This window comes from Chinchilla lanigera, unplaced genomic scaffold (assembly GCF_000276665.1).
Source record: "Chinchilla lanigera isolate Chin_1 unplaced genomic scaffold, ChiLan1.0 scaffold00024, whole genome shotgun sequence".
Classification (NCBI taxonomy): domain Eukaryota; kingdom Metazoa; phylum Chordata; class Mammalia; order Rodentia; family Chinchillidae; genus Chinchilla; species Chinchilla lanigera.
Window position 1 is genome coordinate 88,589 of NW_004955425.1, and position 21,217 is coordinate 109,805.

At 39.2% G+C, this 21,217-nt stretch overlaps 1 protein-coding gene across 1 annotated transcript in view; it reads left to right on the top strand.

The window, feature by feature from the left end:
• Myof (myoferlin) overlaps positions 1–21,217 on the top strand; it is a 151,175-nt gene that overhangs the window by 64,552 nt on the left and 65,406 nt on the right. The window contains 9 exon segments of the mRNA XM_005385818.2: positions 1,756–1,824; positions 1,919–1,962; positions 4,059–4,141; positions 6,407–6,445; positions 10,979–11,103; positions 11,686–11,802; positions 19,707–19,884; positions 20,159–20,182; positions 20,185–20,282. Coding sequence (XP_005385875.1) covers positions 1,756–1,824; positions 1,919–1,962; positions 4,059–4,141; positions 6,407–6,445; positions 10,979–11,103; positions 11,686–11,802; positions 19,707–19,884; positions 20,159–20,182; positions 20,185–20,282 — 777 coding nt within the window.

The window sequence follows — 21,217 nt, forward strand, 5'->3', positions numbered from 1 at the left end:
ACCAGGTACTGCCCCATGTTCTAGGAATGTAGACATGAGCACATAGGACAGCTGTTGTTTTCTGCAGATTCACATGGAACCTAGAAGAGACAGACAGTCCAGTTTCTGTCACTATAACAAAGTATCTGAGACTGGGATATTTATAAAGAATGAGAGTTTATTTGGCTCATGCCTCTGGAGACTGGGAAGTCCAAGAGCATGACACCAACAACTACTTGGCATCTGGTGAGGGCTATCTCATGCATTCTAACTGGTTGAGGCATCACATGGGGAGGCAGAGCAGACACTAGCTTAGGTCCTCTTCTTCTTCTAATAAACCCACCACTGCTATCATCTGGAGGGACCCCATCCTCTCAACCTCATCTAATCCTAATTATCTCCCAAAGACCTCACCTCAAAATACCAGTAACATGTGAGTTTAGGTAGTAAGTTTCCAACACATGAACTTTTGGGGGATATATTGAGACCACATCACAGACAATAAACAAAGAAACAAGAAGTAGAAAAACTTCAGACAGTCCTAAGAACTACACAGAAAATAAAGCAGGTGATATGAAATGACTGGTGTGGGGAGGCATGGTTAGTGAAATCATCTGATGGGACACCTTTCTGAAAGTGACATGTGAGCAGAAACCTTCATGTGCAGGGATTTGGGGTACAGGGGCTTCAGGTAAATAGAGCAGTGCAGGGGACCAAGACAGAGCCCCGTTTGCAGCACGGGAATGTCTGTGTGGCTGGGGGAGAGAGAGTGGAAGGAAACTAAGAGACCAGTCTAGGTCAGAGAGAACTTGGGGGCGGGCAGGCAAGGACCTGGACTTTATTCTAAGTGCACCGTGTGAGTTCACTGGCAGTGTTACACAATGTAGTGATGTGAAAGCCAGAAGGCAAGAAAGGGAGTGGGATTTCCATAGGAGCCAATTGCAGGCATGGAGGCAGAAATGTTTCAGTGTCTGCATGAAGATACAAGGGTCATGATTTACTAATGGACAGGATGGGAAATATCAGGGGCAAAATGATGCGGTGCTGGCTCTGGTTCTATGCTGAAGCAATTGTATAAATGGAGGCAGAAATGCTGGGATAAGAAACTCTGGGGTAAGGAACAGGCTGGTGGGCAGCATTCAAAGATCCATTTGGATTTGCTAAAGATGGGAGGGTAATCAGGCAGTGTATAATAAATGCTCAATAAACTTTTTAACTTTTGTTTTGTTACCTCAATCCAACATTAGATATGTGGCAATTGGAAACTTATGAAGATGTGAATTTTAGAAAAGCTTTTTAAGAAGCTGGGCCTGGTGGTGCACACCTATAATCTCAGCACTCGGGAGGCTGAGGCAGGAGGATCATTGTGAGTTCAAGACCAGCCTGGGCTATAAAATGAGCTCAAGGCCAGCCTGAACTCACTTTTAACTGCATAGTGAGACCCTGTCTTAAAAAGACAAAAAAAAAAGCACTTTTTAATGCATAGAACAACAAAGATCAATATTAAACCCATGTCATATTTTACTAAATCATATTGAGAAATATAGTTGGAGGCTCAAGAGAGCACAGTGGTAGAGCACATGCTTTGCATATTTAGAGCTCTGAGTTCAATCTCAAGCACAGGAGAAAAAAAGAAGAAAAAATGGAGTTTAAACAAGTTGCTAAGTATATAACCAGTAAGTTAACTGATAAAATCATCATCCAGTATGCACATATTGTGAACTGTTATAAATTAGAAACTTGATCATCTATAATTTTGCTTTGGTGATTTTGCAGGTTTGCACAAATATAATTGAGAAAAATGCAAACCCAGAGTGGAATCAAGTTGTCAATCTTCAGATCAAGGTTTGATTTTCTTTTCTTTCAAAAAAAGTCAGACTACTTCAGTACTTACTAAATAAATGGAGAAATAATTCTTTTTTCTGTTTCCTTTAAACAGTTTCCTTCAATGTGTGAAAAAATAAAACTAACTGTATTTGACTGGTGAGTTGAAAATAGAAATGTCTAATTGTCTAAAAATAAAATGCCTAATTTTACAATAAAGAATTAAGCATTTGGGTATTTAAGGTCTGGGGCTGTTGCTCAGTGGAAGAGTTTTCCTTGTCTAGAATGTAGGAGGTCTTGGGTTCTGTCTCAGGAAAAAAAAAGTGTTAAGGCATTTAAACACCTCAGGCTACATATTAAATGTGCTTTAGGAGTCTCAGTGACCCTCAGGATTTAGCTTGGGTGATGACTCTGAGCCATAAATTCTGCAGTGGGCTGATTGCTAATTAAGCCATCTCCCAGTTACCTGTTGTCACTACAAATGTGGAGTTTTTTTCTGACCTCACTTCGTCTTCCCTCTTCAATACAGTAGTATACATTAGGATGCAGAAAGAGACCCTGTTGAACTGGGAAATCCTTGGAGCCAGATTTTAGCTTATACACATTGTAATTGTATAACTGAGGGAAAGCTAAGGATTCTTCAAATGTAGTCTAGATCCATCTAAATACACAGAAAATATCCAAAAGCCAAGCATATAATATTTTTCTTAGGCAAATTGTTTTAATTAGTCATTTTTTATAAGCTAATGTACCATGTTCTAATCTTTCCTGCAAAACTGAGCCTTTGCTATTTTTCATGGAGTATTAGACCTCATAGTGGGCATGCCACTAAGAGGGATAAAACATAGGAAGAATGAAGCAGACAGAAAATATGTCCCTAACCTGAAACTTTCATGAGTCAGACTCACAAGCTCTCTAAGATACCCACAGTGTTATATTGTAGTGGGCAAATTTGTTCTCTTGAATTAGGTAAATTTTAGATTTTAGACAAGCAGCTACACTCAAAAATACTGCATCTACCACATAATAGGTTGTCAATAAATATTTGAACTGGAGGAGAATTTTCCTCCCTGTGATGAATACTTAGATATAGCTCATTATAATTACTAAGCCATTACAGTGGGCTGCTGATTTAGCTCAGTGGCAGGGCTTTTACCTAGCATGGATGAGTCCCTGGATTGAATCATCCGCACTATGAAAAAAAAAGCCATCATAGTAATTATGAACATGGTCAAATAATATACACAGTGTGGTGCAAAAATATAATGAATGTTTAAATTTAAAACAAATTTTATTTCTGAAAAAAGATACAATGTTGTTAATGCCTCTCAAAATAGTGCCGCCCCCCAGCATACTTATCCCATCATTCTTGTCACTTTCTTTTTCTTTTTCTTTTTTTTTTTTTTTTTTGTCTTTTTTTTGGGACAGGGTCTCCCTGTGCAGTTCAGACTGGCCTTGAGCTCACTTTGTAACCCAGGCTGGTCTTGAACTCACGACAACCCTCCTGCCTCAGCCTCCTGAGTGCTGGGGTTACAGGCGTGGACCACCACACCCAGCATCTTGTCACTTTCTAAAGCAGTTCTGAAAGTCCTTTTTCGTCTTTACTTGCACTTTTATGGCTGCCCTGATATCCTGAGTTGATTCAAAATGTTTACTTTTCATGTCATTTTGACTTGGGGAACTGCCAGAAATTGCATAGTGCCAGATCTGATAAATAAGGTGGATGAGGACAATTTAGAGTATTACATTATATTTGTAATATGCCTAAATTGTTTGATTCATTTTATGACAATAGTGTTGTGTGACCGTAGAAAAATCCTTTGATCTTTCTGTAAAATTTCAATTTTATAACTGCAGAATGACTTATCCAACTAGACCAGTGTTTATAAAGGGTGGTTAGAGAACCATCTGTCAGAATACACCAGGATATACTATTATAAATGTATACTCTGGCCAGGGATATAGCTCAGTGGTACAACACCTGCCTGGTGAGCACAAGGTCCTGAGTCCTATTCCCAGTACCCTCCCTCCACAAAGTGTATACTGTTGGTTCTTAACCCAGGCTTTTTGAATCAAAACCCTGGGCAGGAGATGAGGGTGGGGAGTTTCCAGGTGATTTTGGGAACAGTAGAGCCTGAGGATCCCTGAACAGGATGACTTCTGAGGTCTGTGGTATTTTCCAGTTCTATTGTTTTTATTGTTGAAATAAAAGCATATCTTCATAACCAGAGGCCTTAACCTGCTCTTTTACACAGGGACCGTCTTACCAAAAATGATGTAGTTGGAACAACATATCTATACCTCTCTAAAATTGCTGCCTCTGGTGGAGAAGTAGAAGGTGAGTCACTCAGCAGATATAAAGCAAGACAGGATAGTAAACTTCCAGAGAAAATATAAACTTGGGGAGCCACCTCACAATAGGCTTAGTTTCTTAAAAGGCAAATGTGAGGATCCTAGTGAACCAATTCAGTGATGTTTTGATGATGTCCAGCAAAATTATTAAAAATAGAAGCAACGAACAGTTTACCAATTTTATCTTTCCTGCTCAAGTCTAAAACTTCTTTGCCAGTAGCTATTTTATTAATTTTTTATTATAAATATAGAGTGCTAACACCTTACTTTTTTAGAATGGCACTGATACAAGTCTACCCAAACATAAAGAAATACTCCTCTCTTTTGTTTTGTTTTTTTCTGGTACCAGGAATCGAACTCACGACCTCGTGTTTGCCAGGCAGGCACTGTAGTACTGAGCTAAATCCCCAGCCCAAAGAAATATTCCTCTCTTAACTGATTCCCTTCATAGGAATAAAGAGACCAGATGCCAATGAACTATGTAATGTGCACTTTGTTTTCATTTTAACAGGTACTTAAAACCAATGCATTTTCTTTTTATTGTTCGGCATACTGGAGAGATACCTGTGTCTAGCACTATAGTGCATATATCAGAAATTGCCGTAGATAATGGAGGAAAGAAGTTAGAGTGATAAGGAAAAAATGTAATGGTAACACATTCATGCAATCATCTTACGTTTTGTTACCAAAACAAAAATTCATATAATTGCTGATAAACCAAATATACTGAGTACAGGGAGAAAATTTGAAGCAAACTTTTGAGATAAAATTTTATCTTGAGAAACTCAAGTTTCCTCTTATCCTCATCTTAAGATGACTTTAGAGGTTTTTTTAAAAATAGTGTTATAAGAACCAGGAAGATTAGGGACATGGAGAAGAAGATATCAGTTTCCTGTCTCAAGAAGCTAAAAAGACAGGCAATTATAAATCTATAGAAAAACAAAGAAGTGAGCAAAAAAGACATGGTTCAAATATGAAGCTATGTGTGGCATTATTTTAAGCAAATGGTAAAAGGTAAGGAAAAGATCCCATTTGAACATTTTCTACTGAGTGACACAAGGGACATGATACTAGAGGTGCAATGAAGGGACTGCAACCTCAACCCTTTCCTTTTCTCTGCAGAGAACAATATTTAAATGGTTGCTATAGTGTAAATACTATTTCTTTTGTTTTTATTAAACCCATAGCCTGCCGTCTGAATAAAGTATAAATGTCATCACCCATTACAATGTAAAAGTACCAAATGTACCAATGTAAAAGTATCACATTGCAAGTGAAAGAGGAAAGAGAATGAAGGTGAAGAGCATGCCTTGTAGTTGTGTGGTGGAAAGCCAAGTGTTCTTCAAATGTAGTCTAGACCCATCTGAATGCATAGAAAATATCCAAAATCCATCCATGTGATTCAATGCCCCAAAATAATATTAGTAGCCTCTTCTTATTGAGTGTGCAATCGAGATATAAAAGCACTACAGAGTAAATCACAAAGCAAACCAGTAGAGGAATTAAAAGTAATGCTATGCTTGATTCCTTCACCATAACAAAAATCATGCTAGAACTATATAGAGGAGTAAGTAAAAATCCACTTAATATTATTAGGAAGTCACTTAATATTATCTAAAGATAATTATTCAAAGAATATTTGTGTAAGTATTTAACTTTCTGATAGGGGGATAACATCCACAAGAACTAAAACCAGAAGTTGTTACAAGCAGTTTCAGTCCCTGTCTCTGAGACCTCTCCCTGCAGGCAGTCTGTTACAGGATTGCAGAATAACAATGAGCTGTCGTCCCCCTCAAAATAAACAAACCATGCTTTGAATGAAATAATGTATGATTAACTACAGGCATTTGCTTACATAGCTTCAGACTAAATTAACCTGAATTTTCTGGCCTAAATCCCAACTGAGTCAGCCACAAGACAAGTAAATGTTTTACTAAATGCATGAAGTGTTGATAACTTTACTAGGCCTCCTTTGGCTATGGGAAGCTAGTTCTTCTCAGTTAAGCACCTGGTTCCTTGGGGCTGACAAATGTGGGTTATTTGTGTAATGGTTCTGCCAACTGTCACAAAGTTTTGAGCCATTTTACATCAACCCATTACAAAAGGGTCATGTGATTTGGGTCTAAATTTTGAATTTTTCTGATGTTGCTAAACCACTTACCTAGCACGGGATTTGATTAACTTTTCAGTGTCTGTTGTATAATGCTCATGTTTCTCTTGTTTTTTAACCAATCATATTTTTACTATATAGATTTCTCATCTTCGGGAACTGGGGCTGCATCGTATACAGGTTTATGCTTTGTAATTTTGCTGTCTATTAGAGCTTCCTATCTATTATCTTACTAAGAATATATTAATTGATTGTCTCTAGAATCTTGTTTTTGACATTTTGCTAGCTCACAAATAGTTTTGCAAGGGTAATAAATTTTTATGTACATTGTATGTTTGTCCTGCATAGCTAAGCTTAAAACAAACATACTAACAAGGCCTTGCTACATGATTTAGGTTTTTACCTGGATGTACCTCATCCCATTTGGCTTCATTTCAAATAATTCTTTGTGAGATATATCATTGTTATTTTTTATGTTCAGTAAGTAGAGATACGAAGCACTAAATTAATTGTTCTGAAATGTATGAAGTACCTTTCTCTCACTTTCAGCATGGATATCTAGATTGTAAGAGATGAATATTTTCCACTTTTCACCCTGAAAGTCAGCTTCTAAATATGAAGCATCATCTCATGTACTTCGGTCTGTATAACACTTGGCATTTTTTGCAAGTTTGCTTATTGTGCCTATCACAATTCTCCTGAGGCAGATGTTATCGTTCCCCCACTAGTTGAGGATCCTGATATATAGAAAGATCCTCTGCCAAATAAATATGCTAACACCTGCCATGATAATTGCCCAGGGTAGTGGTGAGAGGGTGTTAGAGATCGTGTATGTTGGAAAGCTTTGCAAACTCTCAAGCTATATGCAAATAGAAGGCTATATAATCTGCCTTTTACCTAATTGTAAATGCCCAATTCTTACTTGTTTTAAAAAATCAGTCTCGTTATCTTATTATCAGATTTTATATGAACACAAAGTAGTCCTTAGATTCGTGACTAACATGGCAGACTTGGAAATGCTTTATTTCTTCATATATTTGTTCAAACAATTCATAAATGTATATGATAGAACCAGTACTTTGTATTTAGGAAATCTAAATAAAACATAAATCCTGTCACTGTCCTGGAAGGATTTTATACTGTAGTCACAGAAATAAGCAGCTATTTGAGATTCTGAAAGCAGCAATGTAGTGCTGGGGCTGGAGCTCAGTGGTAGAGCTCCTGTCTTGTGCTGTAGTCAAGTTTTGCAAGGGAAATCATTTAATATGGAACACATAACTGATAAGATTATTTGATAGTAGTCACCCAAAAAATAAAATACAAAAGAGTGCAGAAAATCTGTCCACACACTAGAGATCAAAAGAATCCAGCTGAGGGCCCATATCCCACAGCAATATACTGCATGAGTCCAGCTGAAGACCTAAAGCCCATGACAATTCCCCCATGAGACCATCTGAAGGCCCAGAGCCTACGACAGGGTCTCCTGCAAGTCTGTGCAATGGATCTGCACTGAGAAGTCTTAAAGGTCAATGGTAGAAACTAGAAAGTCTGTGCCAGCAGAATGAAGGATCTGTGCTAGCAGGCTAAAGGATCTGCACTGGAGCCAGGAAGCGATGCTCAAAGTAAGAACCAGTGATACCCTAAAAAGTACCACAGTCATCCTCAGCAACAGTGAGGTCCCAAGTTCCTCCGATGATAACAGCTGAGTTCATATCAGGAAAGCCAACATGACAAGCGTCTCCAGGAAAATCAACAGCACTACTTCTTCCTCTCCAGTTCTCCTTTTTATGTTGTTGGCAACAATCCTCAGGTGGGCCCTCTACACCCAGAACCGTGCTGATTCAGTGCACAAGTTGACCACCAATTGTCAGTCTACCACATGTTACATGCACAAAGCCCTGGGTTCCATCCCTAGCACTACACACACAACACATACATACTAAAATGTAAAGTAATTTATAGAAGCCCAATGCCAAGGATTTCAAAGAGGTGGGGGAGGTATGGAAATACTGTTTTCAAAAGTGGGCTGTAGCTAGATTAGAGTAAACTCTGATGGCCAGACTAAAGACATGTTATTTTATTTTGTGTTGGCTCTTCAGGAAGGAGCTTGGGAAGTTTGATGTGACAACTGTACATAAAATGGGTTAGGAATGTTTGGAGAAAGGCACATAGCTTGTGAGAGAATAGGTTTTCCTAGGAGACCATGTTGAGACATGAACATATGGAAGGAGAGCTCTTCATGCTAATGCTCAACTAAACAAGTCAAAGGGCATGTTAAGTATTTTAAACTGGAAAAAAGATTTGGTTGGACAGAAAGAATTAATCCCTTGGTATCATAGTCAAAGTAGTGGATCATAATCAGCAGTTTGTGTCTTAATCCCTGGGGATCTTTAACGAAAGGCAAATACTCATGACCAAACACACAGTCACCCATGGAACTAGCTGGAGATGAGGTGGGATTAGACCAGAGGAATGGATGATATAATGAAAAGCTACCTTGTCTGAGCTTTGAATCTCAAGGTCTGAGCCTAAATCTACCAATTTATGGGATCTTTGACAGCTCACCTCACTTCTGGGGGCTTCACTTTCCCCATCCACAATGTGACACAACTAGCTAGGTGCACTAGCTTGAGCATCCATTCTAACTTAAACATTCTCTTAAAACATTCTCTTAAAAAAGAGACAGTAGTTGAGCTTCTAAAATTACTTCTCTCCCCCTTATGAGTTTCTGCTTTAATCCTTCATTCCTACCCAATATTCCTCTTAGATCAAATACATTAACACAAGAAAAGAAACCTAAATTCAATGGGGCATGGTGACGCACACCTGTAATCTCAGCACTCGGGAAGCTGAGCTATTTGGAGAAAGACACATAGCTTGTGAGAGAATAGGTTTTCCTAGGAGACCATGTTGAGACATGAACATATGGAAGGAGGGGGATATTTGTGAGTTCGAGACCAACCTAGGCTACAAAGTGAGGTCAAGGCCAGCATGAACTGCACAGCGAGACCCTGTCTCAAAAAGACAAAAAAAAAAAAAAAAAGAAAGAAAGAAACTTAAATTCTACTTCTTAATGATCAGTTAGTCAATTTTGCAATGTTCCATACAACAGAGTGGATGAAACCAAATCAATTTATATATTCAGATATATTAGTCTTGTTTCATCCTGCCCAATTCTCTGTAGTATGATAAATGACTCAGAAAAATTTCTGCTGGCAAAAATATTGGTCTTCATATAAGTCACAAGAGATTTTTAAATAGATGTCAAATGGTTTACAAAGTGGTGATGTTGCACCACCAGGCTGACATGTATTACTTTACTGTGGGTTTTTTTTTTTTTTTTTGCCTCTTTTGAGACAGGGTCTAGCTATGCAGTTCAGGCTGGCCTTGAACTTACTTTGTAGCCCTGGTCTTGAACTAGCAAAGATCCTATTGCCTCAGCCTCCCGAGTGCTGGGATTACAGGCGTGAGCGCACCACCATGCCTGGCTACTTTTCTGTATTTTAACTTAAATATTTCTTTTCTCTTGCTGTCTTCACTGAGATTTCTGGCTAGCAAATTTCATCCAGTGTCCAGAGTTTTATCTCCTTCTCAAAGTCTACACTCCAACTTAGACATGCAGGGAGTGTCACATGAAAATGATTGTAAAGAATACATCTATATGGTTAGGTCAACTGTGTTTTAATGGTCATGCTGCACACTTGCTACTCCACGTTTATCTTTCACCCTTAGTTTTAAGCTTAAAGTTTGAAAAGGTCAGAGAAGTGTTCTGGTCTACTTCACATCCATAGCAAGAATTACCTTGACAATCTTCAGAGAGACAGGCTGAACCATTTGCCTTAAAGTGTCTTTTGATTATGCCTAATGTAACGTGCCCCATTGTTTAGCATCTGTAATTCACAGAAAGCTCTTCTTCATACAGAATGAATCAAAGTTGGCTTCCATGTATCTTCCAGAAGTGGTCTTCACTCTGCTTTTTGGAGTTAAGTCCATTTCTTTTTCATAAGGAAGCCATTCAGACTATTGAAGTCAGCTCTTACATTCTCCCCACCCACAATTTCTTCTTAATATAGCTATTTCCTTACATGCCCTCAGTGCCTTTCATTAATGCATCTAAGTAAAAGAAAGAAAGAGTTTATCAAGTGATCATCAGAGATAGAAAGTAATGAATGGTAATGCTCTTAACACTTGTGATTACTATGTGGCTCTATAACCATAGGCAGGTATTTCACAGTTACATATAAAAATTTAAAATATATATCTTAATAGCACCTGTCAGATTTATACTAACTACTTGAGATTAAATTACATACCTTTTGGAGACAAATAAAACTAACTTGATATATCATTTAAATGACTTCTCAAAACAATGTAATCTTTTACCCCAATTGCCAATAAGATGTTTAATACCATTATAAACTTGCAAAAAATGTGAAGGTCAACTTGAAAATCTCATTATTCTTTCATTTAAATAGTGGCATCTTTTTCTCAGAATAAATTTAACCAAAATACCTCTAAATTGTTTTTATCACATATTTTTAGCAATAATAAAGGGGAAATATGGAAAGTCTCATGAGTGCTTATAACTTACACTAACACAACTAACTTACAAAATGGAGGGGAAGCATCTCATCTAACTAGCTAATAACTAATATTTATTTCAATAGGTCCAATGTTAAAAGCCTAAAATTCAATGATGGTGTTTATTTCTAGCAAATACAGGAGAAACGGAGGTGGGTTTTGTTCCAACATTTGGACCTTGTTATCTGAACCTTTATGGAAGTCCCAGAGAGTACACAGGATTCCCAGACCCCTACGATGACCTAAATACTGGAAAGGTTAGTTTTTCAATTAAGGTTGTTATTAATGAGGACTGAGGAACATGATTCCTTCGTATAATGGTAATAATTATCATACTTAGGGGCATCCTCCTAATTCTTTTCCAGACCTACCATACTACCGATCAAGTGTTGAAGGCTAGAAGTCTTGTACTTCTTGAGTCTTAGAGTGCAAAAATAGAAAAGGATCCTAGAGGTTATCTAATTTGGCGATGGCAAATGACATTTCCCTCCTTCAACTTTTATACTATGGAAAGCATCATAATTATCATAATTAATGCTGGGCTGGGGTGTAACTCAGCAGTAGAGTAGTTACTTAGCATGCACTAGTTCCTGGATTCAATTCCTTGGAATTCTTTTCCGTATCACATTCTAGAAATTTACCAAACAGTTGGCACTGACATACAAACCTGCTGAAGCACTTTCTTATTCCTGATCTGATCCAACCCTCTAATTTCATACATGAGAACACAAGGGGAAGAGATGAGAAATGCTCTTTCCACTATAGTCAGACTAATAAGACAGAGTTCTTTTTGCTATTTTCCATGGCTAGGGGACTAATCCTGCATTCTTGCCTTTCAGGGAGAAGGAGTTGCCTACAGAGGCAGGATCTTGGTTGAACTAAGCACTTTGCTTGAAAAGACACCACCAGATAAGAAGCTTGAGCCCATTTCAAATGATGACCTGCTGGTTGTTGAGGTAAGTGTTAGAGTGTGAGCCATGCATGGCATAGAATATGGCAGTTTAAAGGATTGAAGGTAAGGTGGCCGGCCACTGACTGCTTGAGCAAGCGGACCCAAAGCGGATAGCCAGGGATCAGTAATTAGCAGTGGTATAGTTGGACAAAGACCTGTCTTCTAACAAGTGCCTCCAACAACTTCTTAATGTATCTACAACATCCTTTGTGAGGGTGATGAGACTTCCTTTATTCTTCAAGATGCTAACTAGACTTGGGTGTCATAAGGAGTTAACCATAAAAGCTACCATTCAAAGTTGTAAGTACTACCACTAGTTATTCCTATTTTCACAGGTAGCTGGTATATGTCAGGCTTCACAGCTTTCTGGGCATATTTACTTATGGCCTATGTTATAATTGCTCTGAGCCCCCTTTCTCCTTGAAGACAAAAAGTTTTCCATGTTTACTTCCCTACTTCTCAGAATCCCAAGTGTATGCTTTTCGGTTCCACAAATCTGGATTACCTGCAAGAACAACACACTCACTGACACTTCTCTCCTCAGGCCCTCTCGTGCTGGTTCCAAATCAAGTGTGGTCCTTCGCTGCTTTTATCTTTCATTCTGTGCACAAGGAAGGCCTTTCTCTCATTTGCACTCATTGTGGAGAAATCAAACCACAACTTTTTAAAAGCTTTCAGTTCTGAGACAGGAGTAGAGAAGCAGTGAAATGGGTAACACAAAGCTGCTGCTAACACTGCCTGTTCTGAGAGCCCAAGAGCTCAGACCAGCCAAGTCCCTGATGACAGCCTTCCTGTCTACCTCAGCATGTCTTCTTGTGGTGGGGCTAGGTTCTCCTCTTCAGACTGAACCCATCTTCTTTCACCTCAGAGCCTAGGTCCAGCTGCCAGGAGTTATCACCCATCCAAGGGCTGTTTTCTTCCTTCTAATAGTCTAATGTCTGCCTGTTATAAAATGTGCCCCTTTTCAGGATGATTGAAAGGGTAAATATCCACTCCTTCTTTCCCTTCTCCCCAGGACAATGTGGCTTTGCTCATTGACTTCCAAAAAGGCACACTAGGTTAATATCCAAAGCAGTGTGTTCTAAATTCTTCAGTCTTCCAAGTCACCAAGGATTGCAACATAGTCCTGGCTAAAACATGCCCAAACAGAACTGTTCAATTCAGGCAATTTAAATTGTGAAAGGATTATTATAGGTATTTGCTTTCTATTATAGTTGGGAATGCATCAAAAAATTTTCCTAAAACAAAGCCTTCAGTGTGAACTCATGCTGCCTCTAGAATCAGAAATTGCTTATGGCTTTTACATGGCAGCTTTTCCAGTTTTTACACATTAACATTTCTATTTTAAAAGCCTTAGGGTGGCCTTTTGATTAAGTTGTTTATTTGAGTTTCGCTGGGCCAACTTACAAAAGTGGATACAAAGGCTAGGTTATTACAATAATGTACCAGGGGATACCTCTCAATAAATCATCAAGTTTGGCTTCACCACCCTAACCCTTATACTCCCCTCACTGATAAATTATATCATCATACAATTAGTACAACGATGCCATTCATGAGTATAACATTAAGGGTTTGACTACTATTGCATCATCCCAGAGTTTTTGGGGGTGTAATTAATGGTTTGGCTAAGGTGAGAATTTAAAGTACCTGCTCTGAGAAGCAGGCATGGGGCTGCCAGTGAGTGCACCTAGCCAGCCATGGTGTGTGCAGACCAGTGAGAGTGCGGCTTTGTGGTTCACTCTTCCCCCCACTGGTGCAGCAGCTTTCATTTAGGATGTCAAAGAGACCTCCAAACTTTCAGTTACTTTGTTATAGTTCATGAGGAAATGATAGAATATTATGATACCCTTGAATTCTGAGAATTGCTCTTATCTCAGGAAGAAATTCCTTCCAAAATGGCATGATCTGAGTGTTTGTGTCCGTCTAAAACTCTTGTGTTGACACCTAAGGTCCCTGGTGATGGTATTATGAGGTGAGGCCTTTGGGAGGCCATTCAATTGTGAGAGCCCTGTCCCCATGAACGAAATTAGTGTCCTCATAAAAGAAGCCCCAGAGAGCCTCTTTGCAGCTTCTGCCACATGAGGACACTGCTAGAAGATGGCCCTTATTGGCCTCAAATCTGCTGGCACCCAGATCTTGGGCTGCCCAGTGTCTAGAGCTATGAGAAATATATATTGTTATTTATAAGTCATCAACTTTTGTTTTTGTGATAGCAGCTAAAATTTACTAAGATACAAATGATGAGTGTACCATAATACAACAGCAAAAAAAGGATTAATTAAACAACTGAAGACCTAAAGTGGTGGACTTATTTTGCCTTTTACGCTGAATCCTGCAAGATAGGCTATAAATCAAAAAGAGCTTTTGTAGGCAGATTTCAGGGGTTTATGCTGTGAGATCATGTAAGGCAAATCCATTTTGCATTGCTTTTTACTTGTTGAAGAGACAAAACCAAAAGCAACAGAACCCCCAGTCAAAAGGATCCCAACCAATGTCTTTCTACCCACTCCACAATACTCTCAACTTTATATAAATTCCAGGAATCACAGTAGACCTTGAGAACACATTCAGAAAAAGAAAGAAGAAGAGAGGTAAGAATCGGGTAGCTTACATTGTGTTTACTGCCAGGGTCACACAGGAAGATGCCTAGAATCCAACTACTGGCCTGCAAGGAAATACACAGCAATGGCATGATGATTCCAGACTAGAGTAATCACAGACTGGACTCAACCCTTAATGATGTCAGTTGGAGTTGAGGGTTAAAACAACTGCCGTGCTTTATAGGCACTCCAGCATTACTATACCTGTTTGTTTGTTTGTTTGTTTTTTGAGACAGAGTCTCACTATATAGTACAGACTGGCCTTTACCTCACTATGTTACCCAGGCTGGCCTCCACCTTGCAATGATCCTCCTGCCTCAGCCTTCCAAATGCTGGCATTACAGGTGTGCCACCACGCCTGACCTACCGCCTGTGTAATTTGCTCATCATGAAAACACAATTTAAGTCTAGGCTCCTTCGTTTTATGTGTTTGTTTTAAACAACTGCTAAGGCAGGATGGAGAGAGGTGACCCAGCAAAATATAAAACAAAAATCCTTTATAACAAAGGCAAAAGTAAATTAGTTTTCTTTACTGAAAATAACAGATACATAGGCAAAGAAGTTTATTTTATTCATTTAGTAAAAATAAAAACAAAAACTAAGGTAGCAAATAATATATATTGCCCACAATATATGTCAACAGCATAAGAAAATATCATTTTATTAACTGGTTTGTAAAACAAAAATTGTTTTATTTGTTCCAGATAATGAAATACAGGCAGTTAAATGGCTTGTGTAATAAATTTAATACAAACCAAAAAGAAACAGAAAAAAGAAGTGAAACAAATGCTTTTAACAGCATTAAAAGGCGAGGAGCTGAGACTCTGAGGCCTTATGAATATCAGAAGCAGGTGAAGAGCTCCAGAGAAAAGTGGGATAGTTATATTTGTACCACCTATCAGGAGTAAGTGAGTGCAGTCAATCTAGAGAATGACTGTGACTCTTGTCCCTCTTAGAAAGGCCGCATGTCCTGGGCCATATACAAATAACAAAAGCTTTGGGGGGAGCTGAGGAGGCTGCGACGAAAAGACAACATGGCTGCCTTATAGTCCAGAGCTCCCTCTTCTCCCTGGGGCACAGGTGGCCTTACTCCAGGGAGGAGGAACAGCAGAGTCCAGCCTGGCTCCTTCCAAAGAAGGAGCCGGGAAGATAGGCGAGGACCAAGTGTGGCAAACCCAGCATTATTCCTGCACCTCCTGGCTTCTGAAACCTCTGCCTTGTCACAGCGGCCTTGTTTTAGTCCCTGTGATCTGAGATCTGCTCTTGGACTATGTTCTCCCTGCCCTCCTCCCCAGTCTTCTTGTGTGCAAACATTTTAGGAACCTGAAATCTTGCTCCTTCTCAATTGGAACCTTTCTGTGACCTCTTTTTTGTTAGGGCTCATTAAATACCACTTCAAAGAACAGGTCCTGATTCTTCCATCAGCTCCACTAGTTGTCAGTCATCTGCAGTGAACACACCAAAGGAGGCAAGTCGGGCAGCTCTCTTGGGTGTGTATCTTCCTTGTCACTGACTTTAATGTCCTATGCCTGTATGCCCACAGCACACTGCTAAGAACTGTTACCCAGTGTCAGTATCCTGCTTGACAAAAGCTCACCTCCTCCAAATCTACTTCTGTAATTCGCCTGTGTCACCGCGTCTACAGTGTTCACTGATCGCTGACAAGCAGGAGAGCCTAAGCGTCAGCCCTAGCAAAGAAACACCCCTCTGTGTCCAATACACTATAATTTACTTGTGTGGGCAGTTTTGCCCCAAGGCTGCTAAGGGAGGGTACAGAATAAGCACTGGGGATCATAACTTCTCCAAATGATGTTTACTGTTTCTTCCTCTTGCCACCTCTATGGCCTGAGGGCACAGGGGAAGTGGGAAAGAGCTGAGGAGAGGCAGAATCTTCAGCTGCCCTAATCTGGTACAATGGGGCTCTCGGGCAGGTGAGCAGAGGACCTACAGCTTGGACTCGCAGTGTGGTCTTTGGGGTGTGCCACCTTCAGCAGCATCCTCACAATGTGCACCAGTCTGCTGGGAGTTGTGTAATGGCTAGAAACCCAAACTATTCTTTCCAAAGTTCAGCCTCTCTAGGATGAGGGTCCTATTATCAGGGCTTCTGTGGAAGACTGTGCACATGCTGCGTGGGAACACTGAGGGAGTTTTAATGAGATCCGGGCTTATGTGGAGGTTGGCAGAGCAGAGAAGACCTAGCCAGAGGCACCCTCACTACCCGTCCCCTGAGCCACCTCAGAACTTTCTCTGTTCTCTGCAGCTCCTCATTTTAATAGATGCTTCCAGATTAAATACTGCTTATTTTCTTCTGGGCCCTGACACAGGTCCCAATTTATGTTTCCTGTTTTTAACTCCTTCCCTTTTCTTATATCATCCTAAGAGGTTTACAGAGAAGTTATACCATATATATAAGTTCTGACTCATATGAATAACTTCCTACTTTTTAATTCTTACACAACCCAGATGAAATTCAAAATTTCCACAGCATGACTGAACCAGGGCTTGGTTATGTGTAGTTAACCAGAAATCCTGACAAGTAGCTTGAGCCCCACAAGTTTCTCTACCAAAGTGAGACTGGACTAATGTAAAGAAGTTTTAAACTCATAACACCCAACTTAATGCTCCATAAGTGATTCAATGTGCAGCAAAGGTTGCAAACCAATGTTTTAGAAAGTCTTCCAAAAAAGATTGATGCTAGAGAGATTTCTGACAAAATGTCACTGGAGATTTTTTTTTTATACCATGTCAAAAATTCCTTTATCCAAAATGAAGACTTTGTAATGATGGAATGTACAGAGGGTTGTTTCTTTCTCTCCCTGCACCTATAAGACTACAAGCTATTTCATAGTCAGAAATTCTTGGGAACGTTCTCAGAAAATTAAAAACAGACTCACCAGATGATACAGTAATTCCACTTCTGAGTATAGACCCAAAAGATTTGGAAGCATGGACTCAGATATGTGTATACCCATATTCAAAGCAGTGTTATTCACATTAGCTAAAAGGTGAATGCAATCCAAGTGTCCCTTAGTGGATAAGTGGTTAAATAAAATGAAGTATATTGCTATAATGGAATGTTATTTGGCCTGGAAAAAGGAGGAAATTCTGACACGTGCTACAGCATGGATGATACTAAGGACTTATAAGGGAATTACCAGACATAGGACAAATACTATATGATTCCACTTAAATACTGTATGATTCCACTTAAATGGGGTACTTAAAACAGTCAAATTCATAGAGAGAAAAAGTATAATGGAGTTGGGGGAGGGGAAGTGGAGAGTTATATTTAATAAAGATAGAGTGTCAGTTTTGCAGATAAAAGTTCTGTGGGTGACATTGGTGATGGCAGCACAGCAGTGTGAGTGTATTAATACCACTGAACCATATATCTAAAATGGTAAAATCTTCTATATTTACCACAATTTTTTCAAAAGATTTTGAAATGCTTATTTGAGTAATTCTGTAAAAATGTGACCACATTCTTGCTCAAATGAGCCTGAAGGTCCACCCATAAGTATGATTCATTTTGTTGAATAAGGACCATAACGTGGATGGACAGTAAAGGAAAGAATAACTAGGTAATAAGCACCCTCAAAGGATCAAGTATTTTTATTATAATTATTCCACCATATGAAGTGTACAGATTAATAGGTTTCACACTGACACTTCCATGCACATGCATAGTGTGTTTCAGCTGTGTCTACCCGTCCTACTCCTCCCTCCGTCCTGCCCCCATCCTTCGCTAATAAGCTACCCTCTACTTCCAGTTCATCTTTTTTGTTGTTCTTGTTGTCAGTTTTCACAGAAAACATGTGATACTTTCTGTGCCTGGCTAATTTCAATCAATATGATAGCCCTAAAAAATAACTTTTATTAAGATTCCAGAGGTGACAGGCATTACTAGATTATGCTACAAAATCAATAGTGAGGTAGCAATTGAAGAAAATAAATACAACGAAGAGTCATCATATACCAAACTGTGGTGTCTCTATGACCACTAGTGTCAAACAGAAGGAGTACAGGGCTCAAGTGCTGCGCTAGGGGTTTTTGAACTAAAGGTGCTCTGGTGAGAAATTTGTCACGCAATTTGAATGTAATTATTTATGGGTCATGTAAGTTAACCAGTGGAGCACATAATCAGTATCGCTTCTGTGATAAACAGCAATGTTCTCACCTCCTTCCTGGGAAAGTGTACACTGAGAATAGATACCACCAAGGTTCCAAAACAGGCCCTATATGTAGACGGCTACTTACCATTGCGTGCCCATTTGACTGGAGAAGACAAAAGGCCTTAAGGCTGGAGGACTATGGGCAAGAAGAAGGAGAAATACCATCTGAGCCAGGACTTGGGGCAGGGTATGGATTCAAGAGATTTTATGTATTCAGGCCCATAAAGGAGGACTGAAGGGCTCAAGCTCATTTCTGCTAGGCTGATAGACACTCAGCATGGTTATTCGGAGCCCTATCTTCAACCCTGTCCCTCACACACTCATACCCTCAGTGATAAAAAGAAAAAGGGAAGGAAGGAATGAGACCTAATTTCACTTATTTTTAAATTTGACATTAAAGCCTTTTTCTGATTAGAAAATGAACACTTAAGCAATTCAAAAAAATAAGCATGTGAGGCTGGGGGTTTAGCTCAGTGGCATAGCGCCTGCCTGGCAAGCACAAGGTCGTGAGTTCGATTCTTGGTACCGGAAAAAAAAAAAAAGAAAAAAGAAAAAGTAAAAAAGACTGCAAGTAAGTTTTAAAAACAATAAGCATGTATAAGTTAGAAAACAGAATTTGCCATAATCTCTCAACCTTTTCCAATATATGTATTAACAATCTGAGTCCTTTTCTTCCATACCTTCTTCGTGCATATGCCTGTATTAAAAGTATATTCAACGAATTCGCTTAAAATATACCATTCTAGAGGCCAAAGATGAAACTCAGCCATAGAGTTCTTGCCTAGCACACACAAGACCCTGTATTTGATCCCCCAAACCACAAAATTATACTAGGAAAGTAAAATAAAATGTTTTCTGTGTGCACATATGGATCTACTTAGGCATTGTAAACTTTCATTTTGTTACATGACTGTAACACAATTTTTTTAAACAGTGACCTATTTTTCCCCCTTGATTTCAATCAGCAATGCAGTCAACATCTGCCTTTTCCCACTTGTCTGAGTATGAGGGCAACCCCTGGTATTTAATTCAGCACCAATTAATTAGATTTATAGTCACATCTGCTAGATACCCACATGTAAATAAGGGCAAAAGGTATTCTTTTTAACTTTATGTCTACTTGTCCTTTATAGAAATATCAGCGAAGGCGGAAGTACAGCCTTTCTGCCGTGTTCCATTCAGCCACCATGTTGCAAGATGTTGGCGAAGCCATTCAGTTTGAAGTCAGCATTGGAAACTATGGCAACAAGTTTGACATGACCTGTAAGCCTTTGGCATCAACAACTCAGTATAGCCGTGCTGTTTTTGATGGTAAGATTGGCAGACCATTTTCTCCTTTCCCTCTGGCACCATTATCCTCAGCATACTGTTAAGAGAGAGGAAAAAGTGAAAGAGAGATTTTCACAATCCTGAGAGGGAAAGAACTATTTCTTCCTCTGTTGTTTATTTGATAAAATTACAGAACAGACTACCCCAAACCATTCCACAAGCATATGGATTGCTAAGTAGTTCAGTCTTCACATCTCTTTAATTAACCTGTTGTCTAAGTGTCCCATGTTCACTGATTCCTGATGTTCCATACCAGGGAACTACTATTACTACTTACCCTGGGCCACACAAAGCCAGTTGTTACCCTGACTTCATACTGGGAGGATATTAGTCATCGCCTGGATGCAGTGAACACTCTCCTAGTCATGGTAGAGAGGCTGGTAAGTTTACCTTTCTTACATTTCTTTTCCTGTTTTCATACTTCCTCTTCACCAGAGTAAATTATGTATCAGTTAGAATACAGGCTATGCCACTATAACACAAGACCTCAAAATTCAATGGTCAACAAGATAAGAGCATTTCTGTAGTGACAGCTGAGGTAAGTGGACCAAGGCTAATATGGCACTTCAGTGGTGTTGGGGACACTTTGTGTCTCAGTGCTCTACTATTACCAAGGAGTCACCATTGTCTGCCTGGTAGAGGCCACTTATACAACACTCAACCTCCAGTGTGAAGAAAGGAGAAAGACTGATAAGAAAGATCCACAAGAAACATTCTCTATTTCTATTCACTTTCCACTGACCAGAATCCACTTATACAGCCCATTCAATGTCAAAGAAGTTATGGAATGCAGTATTATTCCTCAGTAGGCATAAGGCTAGATAAAAGTTTTTTTACATGGAAGAATGGAGGATGCAAAAAGTGGGGTCTGAGAGAAGAGAGGATTCATAATTTCTGCCATAATTTGTATTTGGAGAGCGCTTTATACCAATAGCAATACGGAACTCTTAGGGTTTTGCTGTTAGTGCTGTAAAAAGTCTTTACTATGATAAGAAATGGCTTAGAGAAACCAGTGTCTGAGATTTTCTACTCTTGCTGCAGTGAAGAACTTCCTTTGTTTGGTGGTTACAAGCTGATTTCTACCAGTGGAACTAGACAGGCTACCTGTGATTATCCACCTTGTTGATATTGCTCAACTAGATTGGTGAGGAAAAAGGAGATATGTTTGGAATATTTCCAATTACAATATATTTCTGATATCAATGTTAAATTATCCCTATCAGGTAAAATCTGTCTGGTATTAGTGTGTTGATTTTCACATTGTATTAATGTCAGGTATCAGAGGGGGGCTGCTAGGAAATGGGTTGTTGGGATA